At 42.9% G+C, this 20,439-nt stretch overlaps 1 protein-coding gene across 2 annotated transcripts; it reads left to right on the top strand.

Moving 5' to 3' along the window:
- The first annotated feature begins 367 nt into the window (after positions 1-367).
- Positions 368-19,406, top strand: gal3st2 (galactose-3-O-sulfotransferase 2). Of its 2 annotated transcripts, none has more exons than XM_027276518.1 (4): positions 368-474; positions 14,273-14,377; positions 15,066-15,723; positions 16,804-19,406. In XM_027276518.1, the coding sequence occupies exons 1-4, from the start codon at positions 419-421 to the stop codon at positions 17,794-17,796; spliced, it is 1,812 nt and encodes a 603-aa protein (XP_027132319.1). In that variant the 5' UTR covers positions 368-418; the 3' UTR covers positions 17,797-19,406. The 2 variants fall into 2 exon arrangements, with proteins under 2 accessions (XP_027132319.1, XP_027132318.1); XM_027276517.1 differs by lacking the exon at positions 368-474 and adding an exon at positions 637-740.
- Positions 19,407-20,439: the final 1,033 nt, after the last annotated feature.

The following is a 20,439-nucleotide window of genomic DNA, read 5'->3' as shown; positions in this document are numbered from 1 at the left end:
TGTATCTTCCTATCACTGTAGCACAAACTTTTGACATTTTCCATAAATTTCACCTTAAAGTGGAATATCCCTAACTTTATGAGTAGTGTATGTAGGGTACTGTACTGTGTGTCTTCATAGCTATGGCTCTACATTCTGAACTTTCTCTAAACTCTGAACCCTCTGTCTGTCTGTCTGTCTGTCTGTCTGTGAACGTTAAAGTGATGACGATTCAGCAGGAGTCGAGAGAGCTACACTCTCACACACACACACACACACACACACACACACACACACACACACACACACACACACAGGGGCAGAGAGAGAGAGCGAGAGAGAGAGAGGGCAGAGAGAGAGAGAGAGAGAGAGACGGTGATCGTGGAGGCAGTCGGGCCGGAGGCAGTCGGGCCGGAGTTTATCAGTAGGTTTTGGGGAGATGCTGTCCCCACCGGCGAGATGGATCAGAGAGCAGCCTCTGAGCTCGGTAACCTCGTAAGTACACTCATGTTCTGCTTAGTCTGTCGCTGTTTTCTAACTTAACATCCCGGATGGATCCTATGGGGTCCACAGGACGGATACAGAATATCTCACGTGTTCATTTCCTCATAAAAACCATCCTGACCGCTGTGACTGACAGTCCGCTCTCACAGGGAACTACTTTGTGTCCAAACTGAACTCACGTCGTTCTCTGAATGAATGCAGCTGATCAACACGTCTTCATGTCGTTTTGTTGGAGTTGGACTAAATGGAAACATAATGTGAGGATGGATTCGTTCGTTTTAAGATCTAAAGATCTTCTTACATATATTCTACTCAGTAAGGACTGGCGTTCATTGTCCAATGGAAATCAAAAAATAAGTGATGTTTAGAATTTGTTGTTGTTTGTTTGTTACAAACTTGTGGTCTTCACTCAGAAATAACCAGATCTGGGCTCTAGTGCTGATGATCAAATTAATTAGTGAATTGGCGTGAAACGAACTGTGAATAATCAATTAATAGTTCAAATGTTGAACTTTCTCCGGTTTCAGTATCTCAAATGTGGATTTGATGTTTTTCCTCTGACAAACATTTCATGTCATTTGAAGATATCACAGTGGAAATTATGATTATGATTTACTTTTATTATTATTATTATTATTATTATTATTATTATTATTATTATTATTAATGGTATTTCCTGACATTTAATAGATGATAAATTAATTAAATATTAAATAATGAGCAAATTATTAAACAAAACAGTTACTTGCAGCATCAGTGAGCAGGTATTGTTTATATATAAACATATTTGATATAGCTTATAACATAATTAATAATAATTCATTATAGAAATATATGCAAATGAATAAAAAGGAAAGTGTCTTAATACAGTGTTGGAATGGTTGGATTGATATTTAAGAGGCCATGAGAGCACCAGACAAACAAATGATGAAAGTTCTGGTCTTATCTTCTGTCCTGTCTTGAGATTTTCCTTCTACTGCCTCAGACTTCTCCGTGCCTATCAGGTGTTGTAGTAAATGATAGGAAAGAACATAATGAGCATTTAGACATTATAGTACATCAATGTTTTCAGTGGTAGCTACAGCTACTGTTTGTTTATTGTTAGAGCATTATGCTGCTGTACTTGGGTCTGATTGTCCTCTAGGCCATTTTTCCCCTAAAAAAGTTTATTAGTTAATTTAATTTAGCAGATTGCTGTAGTGTTTTCATTGGGTCCAAATTGTTAGAATATGTGCAGTGCTTGTGTGCATATATTCATCTACTGAAAGGCTTCCTGTATTTTAAAGGAACAAGCTTTGACTATATTACGATCATGAAGTTGTCATGATAACAGCACCCAAATCAAAAGACTGAATCAGTATCTACTGGCTAATGTCACTTAGCCCTGTGTTGATATTCTATCACAGGTTCTAGCCAGTGTGAAATGTTTGTCAGCATCAGATTACAGTCTGCTGATTGGATCTGATAAGTGTAACAGTATTCACGGCTGTGTAGAGGCAGGTTGGTGTTGTCAGCATCAAGCCCAGTCCAAGGTCAGATAAGGCAACAAGCTTGACCTAAAAAGTTTGTTTTATAACATGTCAAACTTAGAGCAGACATGAACAGGTCATCGAACACTGACTGCAACACTCTAGACTGAATTATTCGCTCTTGTTTTCCCTTTAATTTCCCTAATTGTCTTTAGGAATTCATGCACTGCCCGTATGGAATGGGTTGACTGTTTGGTGCTGCTGCTTGCAGCGTTTTCAAGAACTCCTCATGATCAACTTCATACTCAACATTGCACTCCCTTGCCAATCGTGAGGTCAATTTTATGAATAGTTCTTGAGATATGCAAGGACAGTCATACACATACAGACAGAGATAAAACATTCAGGAGATATGATATTTTTTGTAATATACGCCCTGCCCATAACATTTGGATAAGATTTGACGGCCAGCTATAGCAAAACTCTGTAGAATATAAAAAATACTAAATAGTGGCGAATGCTCGAAATTAGTTGTGATTCAAATAAATAATAATAATAATAATAATAAATGTTCACCAATGGGCTTTGGTGGATGGATTCTTCTGGACCCACAGAATCCAGGAATTTTGTTCCTGGAACTTACGATTCAAGATGAAAATTTACTCTTATAGTGCCATCTTTACAATACATCTGAAAAGTATGAGGTCAGTTGAATGATCGAGAAAAATTAAAGGACCGTCATGCACACATAAAGAGATTCCTTACTTTACACGCTAACTACATGTCATTTCCTCACCAAGAGTGACCTGTACTGACATACGGTTGGTTGTTCTGCCTGTCATTCTTGACTAAAATAGCTGAACAGCTATTGGACCAATTAACTTTTACATAGACATTCATGGTTGCCAGATGATGAATCCCTCTGACACTCGTGAACTCCTCGTCCCTTCATTGATACCACCACAAAGCTGAAATGTTTGGTGTAGACCGAAATGTTAACAAATACTGTATGGATTACCTTAAAATGTGATGTATAGATTTGTGTTCCTCACAAGATGAATTAGAACAACTCTGCTGCAACGCTGCTTTGATTTTCAGTTCTCATTCCTACTTAGCTGTTCTGGAGCTTTTGACTGTACCACATGATCTTCTTTAACAGATGAAGTTTGCCCAGTTCACATGCAACGTTATGTACACATATTCAAGTTTCTGTTCACTTTAGTGACTTTGTGTTCATGTTAGCCTTAAATTTTCCATTTGAACATTATTCTTGACCTTGAAAAACAGTACGTGACAAAACACTAATTTAGTTTAATTTCGTAGCTGTTGTAAAACTTTTAGTCGACATGGTCTTCCTCAGCAGATTAAGTTGTCTACTCATCTAATGTCGACAGATGTTAATAAAATGTAATACTTCCTACACAGATGTATTCCAGCAGCTCAGACGAATCCCTCTTTTTCCTGGTTGTAATCTGAAATATGACACAACTTTACTTTACTGTAATGATGCAATTACTGTAGAGCTGTGGAAATAGAAATTTTCTTTTTCTTTTTACATTAGAAGTTTAATAGAATTTAACACGTGAGCCATACAGATAATTTCACCCCATGCATTGTTTTTCATAAGGCCTTAAATACTGACTGGCCTTGATTTGCTAATGCTATTATCTGGGAAGGGCTTTTCTGAATACTAATTATTAATATTATAATAATATTCTTTAGGAATTTGGTCTACTGATGTAAAAGTCTTCTTGTTTCACTCCAGGCGTCATATCAACAACCTACTGTTTTGTTTCGATGATAAATGTGATTTCTTGGCTGTGAGGATAGCTTTGTCCAGGGACAGATTAGAAGCTGTGACAGTCCACAGTGAGTTAAGAGGACACGTTGCTCTGCACTCATACTGTCTTTTTGAAGAATTCTAGGCATCTTTCTGCCAGCACTGGGCTGGAGCTCAGTCAAACACACAGAGTTCCTACCTAGAGCTAGAGCCTCTTAAATTACACAGAGGTTAAAGGTTCATGTGTGTTTGTGTGGGCTACAGAGGAAGGCCTGGCAGAGGAGAAGGTGGGGGATCCAGATGTTGCTGTAGCCTGGGGAAACCTGTGGCTTTGCCCTCTCATTAAGTCCTGATATCTGCAAGCACTTGCAGCGCACCTACCTTAACAACAGACTGAGTGTCATAATTGGGTCTCACTTTATATCTCAGCTGACCAGTTTTCAGAAGACATCACAGTGCTTTGCAATTTTAATGTTTCTCCTGAGTTGCCAGCTAGAGTTTCCAGCTCATTTCCATACAGTATGAAAATCACCCTGCTGATTTTAGGCCAGGTTTTAGATAAGACAACTGAAACATGGACTGTGTGTGCTTTGAACTCTGCATATGGCAACACATGTCACCTTGTATGTTACTGACTGTTTGTATGTTAGTGTATGTTACTTAAAATTATAAAACATTGTATTTTACTTATGCTTCTTTATATTTTTGAAGGAACTGTTTCAGGCATGCAAACTCGTTTGGGGTAAAAATGACCACAGACCCTTTTTCGGAGGGTCTAGGGGTAGATTTCCCCAGAGAAAAAAAAGCTACTAAAAGCTAGTTTCTGATGACTTTTAGAATCACTCTGGTGCCGGTTGACAGAATTACATGGTTTCAATTACAAGGAATAATTAGGTCTGTTGTTGCATTGAAGCTTCGTGGAGAATCTGCTATAGCATCAGGATGGATGCTCCACTAAGTTGAAACAAGATAGAGCAGATGTGAGGTCTTTGAGATTTGAACAAATGTAGTACTGATCTGCTTGGGAGGACCAAGCCCCTCGTCCTCAGATGAAGAGTCCATAGAGGACGATGGCGGGTCCACCTCGCTAGGGCCGGGGATGGGTGGGGCACCAGAGGTGCTCAGGCGGGGGTTATCAGTGGACGGGCGGATCCTGGAGGGCTGGTCCGGGTGCTGCCGGTGGAAGTCAGTAATGAGCTGAGGGTCAAGGATGTAGCTGGCGGGGACCCACGACCTCTCCTCTGGACCATATCCCTCCCAGTCAACCAGGTACTGGATGCCCCTCCCACGGCGACGAGAGCGGATAAGCCGTCGCACCGTGTAGGCTGGGTCTTCATTGATAAGGCGAGGTGGCGGAGGAGTCGGGGTAGCAGGAATCAAGGGACTCTCCAGAACCGGCTTGATTTTTGAGACATGGAATGTGGGGTGTACTCGCATGGACCTGGGAAGCTTGAGGCGGACTGCAGCAGGGTTGATGACCTTCTGAATTTCGTAGGGGCCGATGAACTTGGGTGCCAGTTTCTTCGAGTCGACCCGGAGTGGTAGGTCCCGGGTTGACAACCACACCTTCTGTCCCACTTGATAAGCAGGAGCCGAGGTGCGGCGACGATTGGCCAAGGCTGTGTAACGGCCCACCGACCGCAGGAGAGTGGATCTGGCCTGGGACCAGGTGCGGCGACACCGGCGGATGAAAGCCTGTACAGAGGGGCAAGAAACCTCCCTCTCCTGGGCTGGAAATAGGGGTGGCTGGTATCCATAAGCACACTGAAAAGGGGAGAGACCAGTGGAGGAGCTGAGGAGTGTGTTATGGGCATATTCTACCCAGAGCAACTGCTGCGACCAGGAAGTGGGGTGACTGGAGACCATACACCGGAGAGCCACCTCCATCTCCTGGTTTTTCCGCTCCGTCTGGCCGTTAGATTGAGGATGAAACCCGGATGACAGGCTGGCCGTGGCCCCGATGAGAGAGCAGAACTCTCTCCAAAAAACCGAGGAGAACTGCGGCCCTCGGTCAGAGACCACATCGACTGGAAGACCATGGAGCCGGAATATGTGCTGGAGGACCAGTTCAGCAGTCTCTTTGGCTGAAGGGAGCTTGGGCAGGGGAATGAAGTGGGCCATCTTGCTAAACCGGTCTACCACGGTAAGGATAGTGGTGTGTCCTAGAGATGGTGGTAGACCGGTCACAAAGTCCAGAGATATGTGGGACCAGGGACGATGGGGAACTGGAAGCGGGAGCAGGTGACCAGCAGGAGCCTGGTGGGAGGATTTGTTCCGGTTGCAGACAGGGCAGGCCTTGACAAACCCCTGGGTGTCCAGGTCCAGGGAGTCCCACCAGAATCGGCGCTGAAGAACCTCCTTGGTCCTCTGGATCCCTGGATGGCAGGTGAGGTGCGTGTTGTGGGCCCACTGGAGCACCTCAGAACGGAGGTGGGCCGGGACGAAGAGCCGGTTGGGAGGACAGGCGCTGGGACCTGGTTGCTCCTCCAGCGCCGTCCTAACTCTCTCCTCAATCCCCCATGTAATGGCGGCGGCCAGGCGAGCAGAGGGAAGGATGGTGTCCGCTGCTGTGGAAACCTCTTCCTCTTCCTTCAGGAACTGGCGGGAGAGGGCGTCAGGCTTAACGTTGCGGGTTCCCGGGCGATAGGAGAGAGTGAAATTGAATCGGGTGAGAAAGAGGGACCAGCGGGCCTGCCTGGAGTTCAGTCTTCTGGCTGACCTGATGTATTCTAGGTTCTTGTGGTCCGTCCATACGAGAAATGGTTGTTCGGCCCCCTCCAGCCAGTGACGCCACTCGTCCAGTGCCAATTTGACCGCCAGAAGCTCCCGATTTCCAATGTCATAGTTCATTTCTGCGGGAGTCAGGCGTCGAGAGAAAAAGGCGCAGGGGTGGAGCTTCTGGTCATCAGTAGCCCGCTGAGACAGGACAGCCCCCACCCCGACATCAGAGGCGTCTACTTCCACCACGAACTGTCTCTTGGGGTCGGGCATACGCAGGATAGGCGCAGAGGTGAAGCGATTCTTGAGGGTCTGGAAGGCATCTGTGGCGGCGGAGGACCAGCTGAAGGGGACTTTGGAGGAGGTGAGAGCTGTGAGAGGGGCTGCCACCGTGCTGTATCCCCGAATGAAACGACGGTAAAAATTGGCGAACCCCAGGAATCTTTGTAGCTGCTTCCGGGAGTCAGGAACAGGCCAGGCGGCGACGGCTGAGACCTTGGCTGGATCCATCTGGATGCTCCCCTGGCCGACAATGTATCCAAGAAAGGAGACTGATGGAGCATGGAACTCGCATTTCTCTGCCTTAACAAACAGCGAGTTTTCCAGGAGCCGTTGAAGAACCCCCTGAACATGGTGGATGTGGTCCTCCTTGGCCTTGGAGAAAATTAGAATATCATCCAAGTAGACGAAGACATGCTTGTTAAGCATGTCCCGGAGCACGTCGTTGACCAGAGCCTGGAAGACGGCGGGGGCGTTGGTGAGGCCAAAAGGCATCACCAGGTATTCATAGTGTCCAGTAGGTGTGTTGAATGCTGTCTTCCACTCGTCGCCCTCCCGAATTCGCACCAGGTGGTAGGCGTTGCGGAGGTCCAGTTTGGTGAAGATGGTAGCCCCCTCCAGGAGTTCAAAGGCAGACGAGATGAGGGGGAGGGGATACCGATTCTTCACCGTTATGTCGTTGAGGCCTCGGTAGTCGATGCAGGGCCTCAATGATTTGTCCTTCTTCTCGACAAAAAAGAACCCCGCTCCAGCAGGGGAGGATGACGGACGGATGATGCCAGCCGCCAGGGAGTCGTTAATGTAGTCCTCCATGGCCTTCCTCTCTGGTGCGGACAGGGAGTATAGACGACCTCGGGGAGGACTGGTGCCGGGTAGAAGATCTATGGCACAGTCATATGGACGGTGTGGAGGCAAAGAGGTCGCCTTCGCCTTGCTGAAAACCTCCCTGAAATCGTGGTACTCTGGCGGGACCCCCATCAGATCAGGAGCCAACGTGGTGCAGGGCCTGGACTGAGGAGCGGAGGCCTGCTTGAGACAGACTTGGTGACAGGCCGAGCTCCAGCCCAGAATGGCTCCCGTCGCCCAGTCTATGTGGGGATTGTGGCGCCGGAGCCAGGGATATCCCAAAATGAGTGGGATACGCGGAGAGTCCAAGATGTGAAACGTGATAGTTTCGTGGTGGTTGCCGGAGAGAAGCATCTGCACTGGAACAGTCTGATGAGTGACGGTCCCCAGCAGGTGACCGTCCAGGGCGTTGGCGGGGACAGGCTGAGGCAGCGGAACCCTTTCTATCTCCAACTGCTGGGCCAGCTCTTCATTTATAATGGAGACGTCGGCGCCAGAGTCAATGAAGACGGCAAGGGAGTGGGAGCCCCCTGGTAGCAGCAGGCGACCATGGCAGAGGGGGCGTTTCCTGAGGGACAGTTCAGAGGTCGGACTCACCAGTACATCCCTCGCTACTGGTGAGACCTGGCTTTTTGCTGGACACCTGGAGACGAAGTGTCCGTCTTGTCCACAGTACAGACATAGGTTGTGTCTTTGACGACGCTGGCGTTCCTCTGGTGACAGAGTGGTTCTGCCAACCTGCATAGGTTCTGAATCTCCCCTCTGAGGTTCAGGCCGGGAAGAGGATACCTCCGGTACTGCACGGAACTGGGAAGGAAGAGGATGCCCAAACCGTCCTCGCCGTCTCTCCTCCCGCCTGGCCTGGATGCGTCGGTCCACCCGCCGTGTGAGTTCGATGAGCTCATCCAAAGTGGCAGGGAGATCATATGACACCAGCTCGTCCTTAACATACTCCTCAAGCCCCTGTAGGTAGGCGTCGCACTGGGCCTCGGTGTTCCATTTACTCTGGCGAGCCCTGGTGCGAAAGTCAATAGAGTAGTCAGCCACGGAGCGGTCCCCCTGGTGGAGGTTCAGGAGACCGCCCATAGCATCTGGACCCTGGGAAGGTGGGCCAAAAACCTTCCGGAGCTCAGCAGCGAAGTCTCTGAAGGAGCTGCAAGCAGGAGTTTGACGTTCCCATTCAGCGGTTCCCCACAGGCGGGCCCTCCCCGTGAGGTGATTAATGGTGAACGCCACTTTGGCCTCCTCAGAGGCGAATGTGTGTGGCTGCAGGGCGAACAGGATTGAGCAGTTCGTAATAAACGGATTACAGACCTCTGGGTTCCCCGCATAACGTTCCGGAGCCCCAACTCGGGGTTCAGAAACTGGACCAGGTGGCGTTGGTTGGAGTACGGCAGCAGGCGCTGTTGCAGGTAGGTTCTGGACCATATTCTGTGAGAGCACAGTAGTGAGCTGCTGGATCTGTGAAGCTAATGCCGCTAATGTCTGCTCCTGGTTAGCGGCAGCCTGTTGTTGAGTGACGGTAGCCTGGCGTACCTCGGCTGCGGTGGAAGCAACCAATGCCTCGTGTCGCTGGAGAATGTTCTCCACCCTCTCCAGGCGTAGCTCTGGCGAAGCGGTGTGTGCTGGATCCATGCTTTGGCCAGATTGTACTGAAACGGGCTTGTGTAGGACCCAAATGCAGCACAACAGCAAGGGATACTTAGTAATGTTCCTTATTGAGAAACTCACAGCAGGCGATATGGCAGGTGAGAGAGAGGGAATAAGTCCTGAGTTCAATCGGAGAGTCTGTGGCAACGAACTGGAGCAGGGGGACAGACTGCCCGGGGAAACCTCCAAACAGCCAGGGAAACAGGCAGACAGACACCAGAAACACTGAGGCAGAACTCGTGGTCGGGGACGAAAAGCTGAGGTGATTACCGGGGCAGAGACAGACGAGCAGGTCAAAGGCAGGCAGGGTCGGCAACGGGAGATCAGTCCGGACAAAAGTGCTGGAAAGACTTGCATGACGCGAAGAACAATCTGGCAAAGAGTGTCTGGAGGTTGGTGCTTAAATACAGGGTTGATTACTGATGAGGAGCAGGTGTGGGAGGCAGGAGAAACCATGGTGACTGATGAGGAGGCAGGGCTGACAGGTGAGTGGAAAGTTACTGGGTGCAGGTAAGAGGGAAAAGCAGGCAGGGGACCGGAGTGGATTGTGACACAAGGTCCACTGACTATTAGACAGAACAATATATCTGAGATGTATTTATCTGCATATATACATCTATATACATCTATATCTACATCTATACTTTATGTGAGTAGTTTGTGTCAATTTCCTCATTTGATACCATACATTATTTTCACCTTTGTCAGAGGGTTTTTATTTTGTTTGCATTGCATCAATGACTTGTTGATTATCGCCTTTTATATGTCAAAAGTGGTTAAGAAAATTAATTTTCAGCTGGATAAGTGTATATGTGTATAGTGATATGCGTATAGGTATATGGCTGCTGCTGCAGTGCAAAGACAGCATCATAGCATTGTTCTGATCCATGTGTGTAGGACTTTGGATTTGTCTAACCAAATCACTAATTTGATTTCCATCTGGTGCTGTGGTTGGAACTGTGGCTGGCTGCTGAGCTCTGTTTATAGAAATCTCTGACTGTGCTAAATATTAAACCAACAGAACATAACAAAGCCAATGGCCACTTCTCTGCTGCGTGGATACAGAAATGGACAGGAAGTGGCCTCATTCTTTGGTTCAAAAACTGTGACCTGGTTATTGAAGGCTGACACTGAGATAAAGAGAGAAGTAATCAACAGCTAATGATTTCTACCAAACGGTGTAGGTGCAATCATTTATATTTGGCTAGAAGAATTATAAGAAGATAATCATCAAATAACTTCAATTAATATTAAGTTCCTCCATCCATAAAGAAGTGGAAATTATACATTTATTGATTAATTGATTGATTTCAGTCAATCAGTTTTCACTAAACCTGAAACACAATACAACCACTGCTGTCCTGATTGTGGTACAGTTTAAGAATAACCCAGAGTTGTTAATCATGGATCGTAAATACTTGTTGTAGTAATAGATGTTTCCCCAGTATATAATGACTTTGGAAAAACTAATATTTAGTCAACTAAAACTAGATTAAAACAAACAACAATTCAAATCACTAAAATATGACTAAAACTAAATGACATTTTAATAGTTTTTAAGTTAACTTTCTTTCCTGTTAACATTTTATTTTGAAAAGTATGCAAGAAACCGGACCCTATGTTTTTATCTCTAAGTGATTAATGGGAACAACAATGTTTGAAATTGGTCTAGCACTGAGTGAGAGAGCTGCAGCTGCAGTTGTAAAATTCGCTGCAATGTGTGTTGTAATCCTTTAGGGCAATTGTGCACCGTCAGTGTGCGTTCCACTAAATGTGCTTTTGACAGGCTCATATTGTTATATGCCTGGGCAATAATCTGGAAAGGGCTCTACACAGAAAGATCTAGATAGAGTTAGTAAAGTATTTTTGTTTAATCAGAAACAGCTGTCACTCTGTTCAATGCCACTAGTCTCCATTGAAAAACATGTCACATTATAGAATACTGGTCTACCATTGTCTTGATCAGTTGCTTAGTTTGTGTAACTGGTGAGTTCAAACTAACACCGGAAATGAATGAACGATCAATAAGTTCAGTAGACTGTTTGGACGTAACACATGGCTTAACAAAAGCTGCTGTCTGAAAGGGACCCATTCCATTAATCATTTGATGGAAACACAGACATATTTTCAGGTCAGATGGCCTCCACCCAAGCAGATCTGGGTTTACTTAGTATTAGAATTTGGGTTAAGTACTAATAGACCAACAGTCCTAATTCTTGCACCCTTCACTCTCCACTCTTCATTTCCTCAATCCTTTTGAGATTCACTGATAAAATGGAAGTGCTGCTGGCTTTAAATTTACCCCCAGATCCCTGGCACCTCATATACCTCCAACCCAACCATGACAAAAAGAGAGAGCAGCTGTTAAAACCGATAAGGCCAGCAAAGTCACCAAAAGTCAGTCTCCCCCCATATCCTCCTCTTAGGGACATCTCTAACAATCTAGGATTAGAGATTAAGGAAAAGATTTGATGTTAATGGGTGACACATCTCGAATCAATGACATTCAAATTAGCACCAAGGAAATCTGGCTGACATTTGGATAAATAGTAGATTGAACAAGACACACTCAGTTCTGCAAATGTATTCAAAAACTTTATTCATTTTCAGTTCTAAAGCTACAAATGTGAACAAATGCCACCACTTAGGTAAAGTAAGAAAAAAGAATCACTGGAAAATGCCATGTTGGTAAAAAAGAGTGTCTAAAACCTGAAGGTGGCAAAAAAAAAATAAAAAAAATAAAAATAGGTTCATCAATTTAGAACTGAGAAATGGAAGTAATTAGTCCTTCTTTGACCAAAATAAAACACACCTCAATAGCACCTGGACTTGTCAGTTCCATAATATGTATAGACACAATTGGATCCTATCAGCTAAAAAACTGCACTGCATCAAATAGTCAGCACCATTACGCTATTTCCCAGAGGCCCTGAAAACTGCAGTTATTAAGTCACTTTTAGAAAAAGAACAATCCACACACCTCACTAAGGAACAATTATAGGCCAACACTGAACCTCCCTTTTTTAAATAGAATCAATGGAAAGGCTGTTTTCCCCTTCTTGCCATCAACAATTGTTTTGATATTTTCCACTCCACACACCACAGCATGAGCATGGCACTTGTCTTCAATGACCTCCAATTAAAGGCAGTCAGTCAGTGGAAAAATTCAGTCTCAATGCTGCATTCGACACCAGGCCACCACAACATGTAACTAGATAAACTGGAAAACTGGAATGAGTTTCAAGGCCCAGCGCTAAATTGTTTGTTATTTTATTTGAAGGGTAACACTAAGGACACGATGTGGAGGCGTTCAGGGAAGTGATATGTCATTACACGTTTGAGCATACAAAATGACTTCCATTCTTGTTCAACATCGACATGCTCAGATTATGGACAACAACTAAATATCTTAAATAATTAAACATACAGACGACACAGATTTATACCAGGTGACTGGGTCCCGTACAAGCACTTAGTAAGTGTATTCAACATCACAGCATAGATTTGAACATATCAACAGATTTAGAAAAACTTGCCCATGCGTTTGTCCTCAGTGGACGTGACTAGTCATTACACGTTGACTAGTTGCTGTCTTTACAGGTTTGTCTAAAATAACTTGCAGACAGCTGCAGTTGATTAAGAGTCCTCAAAAATACACAAGTGGATGACAGTGACATCTCTCCTGTTTATGCCTCTTTTTATGTTGTTTTTATAATATATGATAGTATATTCTTTTCGATGTTTGCTTAATGCCATCATGTCTTGAAAGGTTGTTAAAATGTAAATTACAATTGAACTCGACATTCCTTGTGTTTATACTAGCAGTTCTCAGAGCAGTTGAATGCTGCCAGGATTTCATCGTGGCAGAAAAGACACTGTATCACTTTAACAGTAAATTTGTACGCTGTCACAGAGACATACACACAGGATAGGAGAGGCGTGCTGTCTGGGTTAATGACGAGAGATTTGCATCAGTGTTTTGGAGGTTCGCAGGTGATGCAGTATTCAGAGAACTTCTTAACTTCCAGCTAAATAAATCATGAAGAGGTTCAGATTTCTTTGTTGTTGTTGTTGTTGTTGTTTGGTTGTAATGGCAAACACACCCTAAAGATACTTATGCTGTATAGTTAGGTTGGTGCTCTCTGTCAGGCAATGAGATCTGGTATAGATTTCAATAATTTATAGAGGGTGAATCTGCAGAGTGGGTTTATGTCACCAGCAAGGACCAGCTAGCAGGAAGGTACCAACAGTTTGAATGAGTTTACAGAGTGTGTTGTGTTATTATACAGTACATCAACTTGTGTCAGGACTGCACCAGGATGAGTTCTGGTTCACAGCTAAGCTCAGACAGCAGTTGGAAAAGGAAGAAGCGTTCAGGAGTGTGGAATCTGTATTCCCCAAACCTTAGCTGGATTTATAAAAAAATAAAGGTTTTTATATATTTATTTATTTTGTACATAGTTACAAAAGCACATAGCTATTTTATTAAAATATTTCACAAAATGTGAAATATGTATTTCCAATGGAAAAAAATAAGCACATGAGTTGATTTGAGGCAGAGAGTTTCTCAGTGTGATCTGTATTTGTTGCCTGAAACACTATGAGTTGAGACTGTGATTTTCTATGTGTTAAAATGGAAAATTCATTCTATCATTTGATATATTGTCTCACCCAGTGGCAGCATGAGTCCCTGGAAGATCTGTGATGCCAAAAGGTTACTGGAGGTTCATGTATGCTTGTCTCCCCACGGGGTTGCAATCCATCTGCAGCTGCTGTCAGAATCTCCTCATTTGTTTCAAGATTAACATTCCAAAAATATTCAGAGGTTCAGACAGTTTCAGTTCAAATACAATAGTTATGGTTAATATTAATTTAAATCATTTAATCATTAAAATTGTATTACATACATATTGATCATATTGGAGTTTAACTACACCAGATCATATTTTTATTTAATGAGCTATATCAGAGCATAGCTACAGTGTGTGTGTGTGTGTGTGTGTGTGTGTGTGTGTGTGTGTGTGTGTGTGTGTTGTGCCCCCTGCAGGTGTGTGAGGAGAGGGCTGTGCAGCAGGCGTCACTCTCTGTGGATATTACTATTCCTGCTTGTGGTCTGCATTGCCATTCAGACATTTGTTGCCCGTCAGGCCAGGTAAAGTCACACTCACACACTAAGGTGGGCAAACAATAATGATAAGAAACGTGATATGATATGGTACTTGTGTACTTAAGCTTGCTGTTTTGCTGCATGTCTGCACTTGTGGTTTTCTTATAGGGAGTGACAAGGTCAGAGCCTTGATGCCAAACATTACTGCTGTACATACATTCACATGATAACAATAACAAAAAGCATGGAGTCAGTAATAGGTTTGAATGCTGGCAGTCATTATTGACCAGAAATGTGTAATGCAATATAATAGTCAACTTTTCAGTTGAAGCTTTCTTCCTCATCTTTACAATGGTAGTTATTACTCCACTTGTGTCACTTGTGTGAACAAGTGTGAAAGACAAGTTTATTATAAGATGAACTGTTGATCTACTACGACATACATACATACACAACATAGAAAAATAATAAAGATTATTTAATGATGAATTATCCATAGTTTTGTGTTTAAAATGACATTTCATTAATGTTGAAATTAATCTTTTCATAAACACAGGAAATTCTTCAACCTTTGCCAGGAACCATGGTTTAAAATATACAATCATCTCTGTGTTTCGATGTAAACCACAGTCTAATTTGCATAACACACTGATGTGATAACATGTTGAGAGACTCAATATTTAAACATTGTACATTATGTTACATAACACTAACTGTGAGTGACTTCTTCCAGGACTGACAAGCTGACAGAACTTCCACATCTGAGATTCACCATCAACAAGCAGCACCTGATATCTCCTCTGCAAAATGTCTGGGAAAGCCCCCATTCTGAGTCTTCACTGACAATAGAGCCAGATTTGAAGTCACTCCAGGCAGAAAGCACTTCACATCTTCAACATCAGATTGATGAATATGGAAAGACATCTGATTATATTCTGCCCAGACATATGAATAAAATTGTCAACCTTGCTACAGGCTCTCAAATGGAGGCAAGAAAAGTTTCACCTAGAAAGCTGCTTCTACCAAAACATGGAAACAAGCTGAGCTTTGGACTATCTGGTTCTTTAGTCCTCAACAGTCCTAAGAGAAGTTTAGGTCTCATCAACACCTCCACTCCATCTGTTTTTTTAAAAGCTCACACTAAAGCAACCTGCCAGCCGAAGTCTCACATTGTTTTCCTCAAGACACACAAAACCGCAAGCAGCACTATTTTAAACATTCTTTATCGCTATGGTGAAAGCAGGAACTTGACCTTTGCCCTTCCTCTGAACAAACACAGCCAGTTGTTTTACCCATTCTTTTTTGCTTCACATTTTGTGGAAGGTGTCAGCAGCAGAAGTGTGAGGGAGTTCCACATCATGTGCAACCACATGAGGTTTAGAAAATCTGAGGTGAGCTTCATCAGAAAATGATTGAGTTGTGTGTGTATCAATTTAAAACCTAGTTTAGGTTCCCTCTAGGTCCTCCGACTTCCTCCCACAGTATAAAGACATGACCGTAACAGGTTAATTGGTGACTCTAAATTGTCCGTAGGTGTGAATGTGAGTGTGGATGGTTGTTTGTCTCTATGTATCCCACCCCTCGCCCAGGGACAGCTGGGACAGGCTCCAGCTCCACCATGACCCTGATGAGGATAAGCGGTTACAAATAATGGATGGATGGATGGATGGATGTATGGATGGATGGATGGATGGAATACTGTCAGCTAAGTTGTTAAAAGGGTACTGCAGTTCAAATTCAAAAGACTGGAGTCGTCTCCCCGCCGCCCCCTTGCCAGACACAAAGCTCACACGGGTTACCAAATTGAAGACATAGGACCGTCACAGTTGCAAAATGAGCACAGCATCTACATCTGAGTGTTGCCTGTGGTATCTACTGTGATCATTCACAGGGTCCACATGAGACATTTCGCCCACCTGTACTGTTTGGGCCTAGACATGGCATTAGTTATTGGTTGAGTACTTAATGTGCTATCTGTATGATGCCACTGGACATTCAATAAACTAAATAGGGTCAATATACTACAGTATATTGACCCTATTCAGTTTAAATAGCTATGCAACATTTACCCATGTGGGGCCCCAATGGATATGTTGTCTCTGTGATAACTTGTAACATAGTGCTGTTGTTTCATGTTGACATATTTCATAATGATATTTAATAAAAAAGCTAAATTATTGTTTATTGTAGATAGATATGAAAGGATTACAGATAGTCCTGATAAACATGTCTGTAAAACAACCTTTGGTTTGGTTGATGGACTGGCATTTCAGCCTCCCCTAGGTAACCTCAGTGAATTCCAAAAAGCTCCAGTTGCCAAAATAGATCTTAAATGCTAGCATACTCACACAACATAGAGACATGTTGGAGTTTGTAAGAAGATGTTTTATAATCATATATTTCACATTTGTTTCAGTGATAGCCTTCAAAATGCTAAATCTAAAGTATTTTTTTCTTCTATAATTTCCCAGGTGGCAAAGGTGATGCCTGAGAATACATTTTACTTTTCTATTCTGAGGCACCCTGTAGCCATGATGGAGTCCATCTTTATTTACTACAAGAGCATCCCAGCCTTCCATAAGACTCACAGCCTGGACAACTTCCTAGACACCAGCTGGAGAAACTACAACTCATCAGTAACCAACAACCACTATGCTCACAACATAATGGCTTTTGACTTTGGCTTTGACAACAATGTTGCAGCTGATGCTGAAGACCTGGAGGAGAGAGCAAGCATGGCTATTGCAGCCATTGAACGAGACTTCCATCTTATTCTTATTTCTGAATACTTCGATGAGTCCATGATCTTGCTCAAGCATTCCCTCTGCTGGTCCTTTGAAGATGTGGTTTCTTTTAAGCTCAACAGTCGCAGTGAACAAACTCGTCACACACTTTTACCAGACACTGCAGAGAAAGTCAAGAGGTGGAATGCTTTAGACTGGAGGATTTACTTGCACTTTAACACCACTTTCTGGCACAAAGTGAATAGCCTGGTTGGGCAAGAGCAGATGAAGAAGGAAGTATCTCAGTTGAAAGAGCTACAGACCAAGCTAGCAAACACCTGCCTGAAAGATGGTGGAGCAGTTGACCCTTCCCAGATAAAAGATGTCAGGCTAAAGCCATTCCAGTATGGAGCAGCTGTCATTCAGGGCTATAACCTGAACACACACATAGACAATCAAACCAAAACAAAATGTCAGAGGCTTATAACTCCAGAACTACAGTATACAGACCGTCTGTACACCCTGCAGTTCCCTGAACTGGCTGAAAAGCATAGACAAGCAACTAGAATGGTTGCTCCACAGCCTCAACGCTCAGGCAGATCCAGTAAGATGACCTGGGCCCGGGAAGCTCATCACAGGCGGATCATAAGACGCAAATTCTCAAATCTCAAGAACCAAAAAGCCTCCACAAGTGCTCTGTTAACACGTACTGAAGCTAACAACAAATTAAGTACACTATGAGTGGTAACTGTATTAATTAATCATAGGAAGATGTTATATGTTCATACCACAAGACATAAATACAGATATTTCATCTAATGTTCACTTTGTCACAACTTTGTCGTTTACAAACCACAAAATGGGTTGTTGGAAGTTGTTAAGCTACAGGAATTGTCACAGTGTCAACTAAACTGAAAGATTTCATTCTGTTAAGTTACTTTGTTAAGTTGTTAAGTTTGCTTAGTTATATTTAAAGTTTTGTGGAAATCAGCCAAATGTGGAAATCTGATAGTAGCACAAGTGTCAAATGAGACAAAGCATTCTTCAGAATTCTGTTATACCACCTCCACGATTAAGGTTAGGTTTAGTTTAGGTAAAAATTAGAAAATGAGAGTGGTGGAAGAGGAGATGCAAGCTATGGTAGGATGCTGTGGTTTTAAAGTGAGACACTTCCAACCAGTTCACATGAACCTTTATTTACCTATGACCTCCTGTCTGAGTGATAAGTGACAAGCCTAGCTTGAGAAAAGAAGAAATAAAGAAAAAGTATGGGGCAAAGATCTTAATTTCTTTTCATTACAGAGGTGTTATTGTTCATATTGTTAGAAAACCAAAAGTTAACTGGATTTAATTTATGTTTTCAGAGTTCTTTAATTAAGTATTGAAAATAAAGCAATTTGATCACAGCATTTGAATGATGTTCAACAAAGGACATCTAATGATTTATGATGATATTATGACTTCTGTGAAATATACTGTATATGTTATATTTTCTTTTATTCGATATGCTGAATTTGAGTTGCTATAGGTTGTGTGTACGGCTAAGAGAATGGTCACTGCTCTTAGTCCAAAAACCTGCACCTGTTGTACCAGCTGAATACCACCTAAAGTTTGATCAAAAATCGGAGCTCTAATGCATTCTAACTACTTGCTACTTGAACTACATTTTGTCAGTGCAGCATTCAGGCAGGCTAACGAATGGCAGAGACCTACAATAGACTGTGCAAGTAACAAGGAGAACATAATGTATGTGGTCTTGTGTGAACTAAATAATAATGATGATATTGATTATATGAAAATCTTTTAACCATTTAAATTATTCATTCTATCATTTTACAACTGGCTCAGAGATACTTTTTTTTCTTACACAGATAAAAATGTTTGTAACACACAGAAATATGGTCATAAATAAAAACACCAACAGTCTTGTTAGAGCAACAAAGCAGTGACAGCAGCATTGATGTTCTGAAGTGGATAAAATCCCAGCATGGTTAGAAATGTAGATCCCTCGTATAACTAACACAAACTAACATGTAGCTAGTATAACTTGCTGCCGTTCCCAGCATCAGACAGCTCTTAATTCAAAAAGCTGTAAAATGACTATGTGACCATGTGTAGCAGGCGTTTAGGTGGTCATTACTAACTAGTAAAGATATATTAATGGGATGGGTAAAGAAAAAAGAATCAAGAAGCACCTGAATGCACTTTTAGTTTGGTCTCCGTGAGACTTCAGTCTTGTAAAGGATGCATCCTCATGTGCTGCCGATTCATAAAGAGTGAACATTTCTCTTCTTTCGAAGTTGATATTTTCATTTCCCTTCTTGGTTTTGTTTCTACTTGTGCAAAATAAAAGACAGAACCAGAAACTTGTCTCCAGGACTGTTCATCACCTTAAAAATATATGATATATAACATAAAATACACAACTATGGTGTTTAATTAGTATCAAGATTTGAGCACATAAAAAGTGTGTGCATCTGATGCATGACCTTTGGTTTGATTACTGACACAGTTGAGGACAGAGAGTTGCAGTTTTGTGACTAATCAAATACCATAAAACTAATCTGAAATCATGAATGAGAGTGTGAGTAGGTGTACCTGTTTATGGTGTTGAAATATATGCTGGCCTAAGCCTCCAATTTCTTCTAAACCTGAAGAGGAAAATCTTAGAATGAGGCAGTAATACAAGGCAGCCACCAGATGGGACTCTTGTTCTTGCTCATTTTAAGAGTGGTCCATGGGATATGGCTGCAGTCTTTACCTGTTTGGTAATCATTATTACTGTGTGTGTGTGTGCGTGTGAGAGAGAGATATAGAAATAAATTATGGGGGGCATTTTATGCCAGCACACTATACTAAAAACACGTGTACAGCGCCTATGCGATGACATCAAACGTCTAACGTGCGCGTGTAGATTCCTTTCACTTTCAATGGACAGACGGGCGTCACGTAGGCGACACACAACTGTTGCACATGCGTTGTTGTGCATACGCCTATGTGACGGGTGAACTACGCCTCAAATACGTGACATGAAGACTACGCGTGACTGTACAATTCTACATGAGCGTACAGGTACATACCATAGACATATATACATAGACATATATACATAGACATATATACATAGACGCCGCATTGAGCGCTGAATCGTACATCGACGTCGACGCCATATTGGAAATATTGGCAGGTCTGCCCGTAAACTAATACAAGGAAATGGACTGAACTTCATAAAGCGCCTTTCTACAAAGTTCTTTAAGTTAATGTCTCTTATACACCCATTCACACACACACTAATATATCTGGGAAACAAACAGGCACCAAAAACAACGTATGTAACTTTTAAAGTGATGATTATAAATGTTTACTCCTTATGTAAGCACCAAA

The sequence above is a fragment of the Larimichthys crocea genome, unplaced genomic scaffold (assembly GCF_000972845.2).
Source record: "Larimichthys crocea isolate SSNF unplaced genomic scaffold, L_crocea_2.0 scaffold408, whole genome shotgun sequence".
NCBI classification, from domain to species: Eukaryota; Metazoa; Chordata; class Actinopteri; family Sciaenidae; genus Larimichthys; species Larimichthys crocea.
This window is presented reverse-complemented; position numbering and strand designations above follow the sequence as displayed.